The following is a 1,527-nucleotide window of genomic DNA, read 5'->3' as shown; positions in this document are numbered from 1 at the left end:
ACCTCCCTATTAAAAGCCAAACCCAAACCCACACCCAGTCCCGGTGGGTGAAGGAAGGCTGCCCCCTGGCGGCAGAAGCGGGAGGCTCCACCGGCCAGGAAGGCGGGTACCTCTGCTGCTCTGGCTTGATGTCGAAGAGCCGCAGCGCCCTCCTCTGCCGCGCGGACAGGCCCCGGGCCCGCCTCCTGGGCTCCCTGCCCCTCCGGCGGGTGAAGTACTCCAGCACCACGGCCTTGCGCTGCAGCTGGTCCTCGCGGGCGCTCTGGCTCATGTGGGGCGTGCAGCGCCTCAGGAAGGCCTGCAGGAAGGCCTCGGCGCGCTCGGCTCCTGGGCGCTGGGGGGACAGCCAGAGGGGGCTCACTGCTCTGCGAGGCACAGTCACCCTGGGCCCTCGCGGGCAGGCTGCCTCCCCCACAGAGGCTCACACCGCCTCCGGGCGCTGCCTGTCCCCCACCCACGCTGTCCAGGTGCGAAAGCCACATCCTGACCCAGTCCGTGGCGGTCACACAGACAGCCAGGCCAGACCAGGGCCCCCGTCCCTGAGGCCACCCTGGTGACAGATCACACCTCTGTGTGGAGGAACAGACTCCCTGGTCTTTGGGGGGAGGAAGAGGGCGGCATTTAATCAGTGGTGACTGAGGCCAGCGAGGGCGGAGCCAAGCTCGGGCCTGAAGGAGAGGCCTCTGACCCCGGAGGCCGCACAGCCGGCCCAGGAGCTGGATCTGCTCACGGTGGGTGTCCAGTCCTCTTACGTGGGTTTCCGGCTGTGGGCGCATCACCGGGGAGGAACTGTCAGGCATCTCAGCACCACCCGCTCCCGCCTCCTGCTCACTCTCTGGACACACAGCAGAGCCTCATGTGACCCGGACTGAGCACAGGTGCCAGGGGGCAGAGCAGCCGTCACAGTGCGTAATTCTGGAGGGGCCTCCAGCAGCACTGCCCTGAAACTGTACCCCCACCCCCCCAGGCCAGGTGGCACTGCCTCCCGAGGTCCTGCCTCTGGCAGGCCACTTCCTGGACCCTCAGAGAGGGGACCGACAATGACTGGACTGTCTTGAACACCTACGTGGCCCTCCATGGAGATGCCAAATAAAGGCCTATCAGTCTCAAAACCTTGATTTCTGGTATCTCCCTCCTCATGGGGGAGCTTCTGCCGAATGGGCAGATCACAGAAGGATCCATAAATCTCACAAATGTGGTCTCTCTGCCCTGTTGGGGGTGCAGGGGAGCCAGTGACCAGGTCAAATGGCAGCGTCCACCAGGGCAGGTTTCAGGTGGACACAGCCCAGTGTCCCCACACGGTGGGAGAGGACACAGTGGGAAAGGAGACTCGCATGTGGGAGAGCCGTCAGGACAACAGGCCCTGCTGGAGCCCCGTGGACTGGGGGGACGAGGAGTGGGACGCGGAAAGGCTCTGAGGCCACCGAGCACCTGAGTCATCCCCCGTCGCTCCCAGACCCCCGGCCAAGCACCTACCTGGATGTCCAGCTCCTTGGCCTCCTTCTGGGAGAGGGCGTGGTAGATTAC

The 1,527-nt window shown here is 65.3% G+C and overlaps 1 protein-coding gene across 1 annotated transcript in view; it reads right to left on the bottom strand.

The window, feature by feature from the left end:
• POP4 (POP4 homolog, ribonuclease P/MRP subunit) overlaps nucleotides 1-1,527 on the bottom strand; it is an 8,941-nt gene that overhangs the window by 4,790 nt on the left and 2,624 nt on the right. The window contains exons 2-3 of the mRNA XM_015564703.1: nucleotides 1,477-1,527; nucleotides 111-334 (exon numbers count right to left, since the gene is read on the bottom strand). Of these exons, the coding sequence (XP_015420189.1) occupies nucleotides 111-334; nucleotides 1,477-1,527 (275 nt within the window). The remainder of the gene's footprint in view (nucleotides 1-110; nucleotides 335-1,476) is intronic.

Source organism: Myotis davidii, unplaced genomic scaffold, assembly GCF_000327345.1.
Source record: "Myotis davidii unplaced genomic scaffold, ASM32734v1 scaffold181, whole genome shotgun sequence".
Lineage (NCBI taxonomy): Eukaryota > Metazoa > Chordata > Mammalia > Chiroptera > Vespertilionidae > Myotis > Myotis davidii.
Note: the sequence above shows the minus strand (reverse complement) of the source record. Positions and strands in the feature narration are given on the sequence as shown.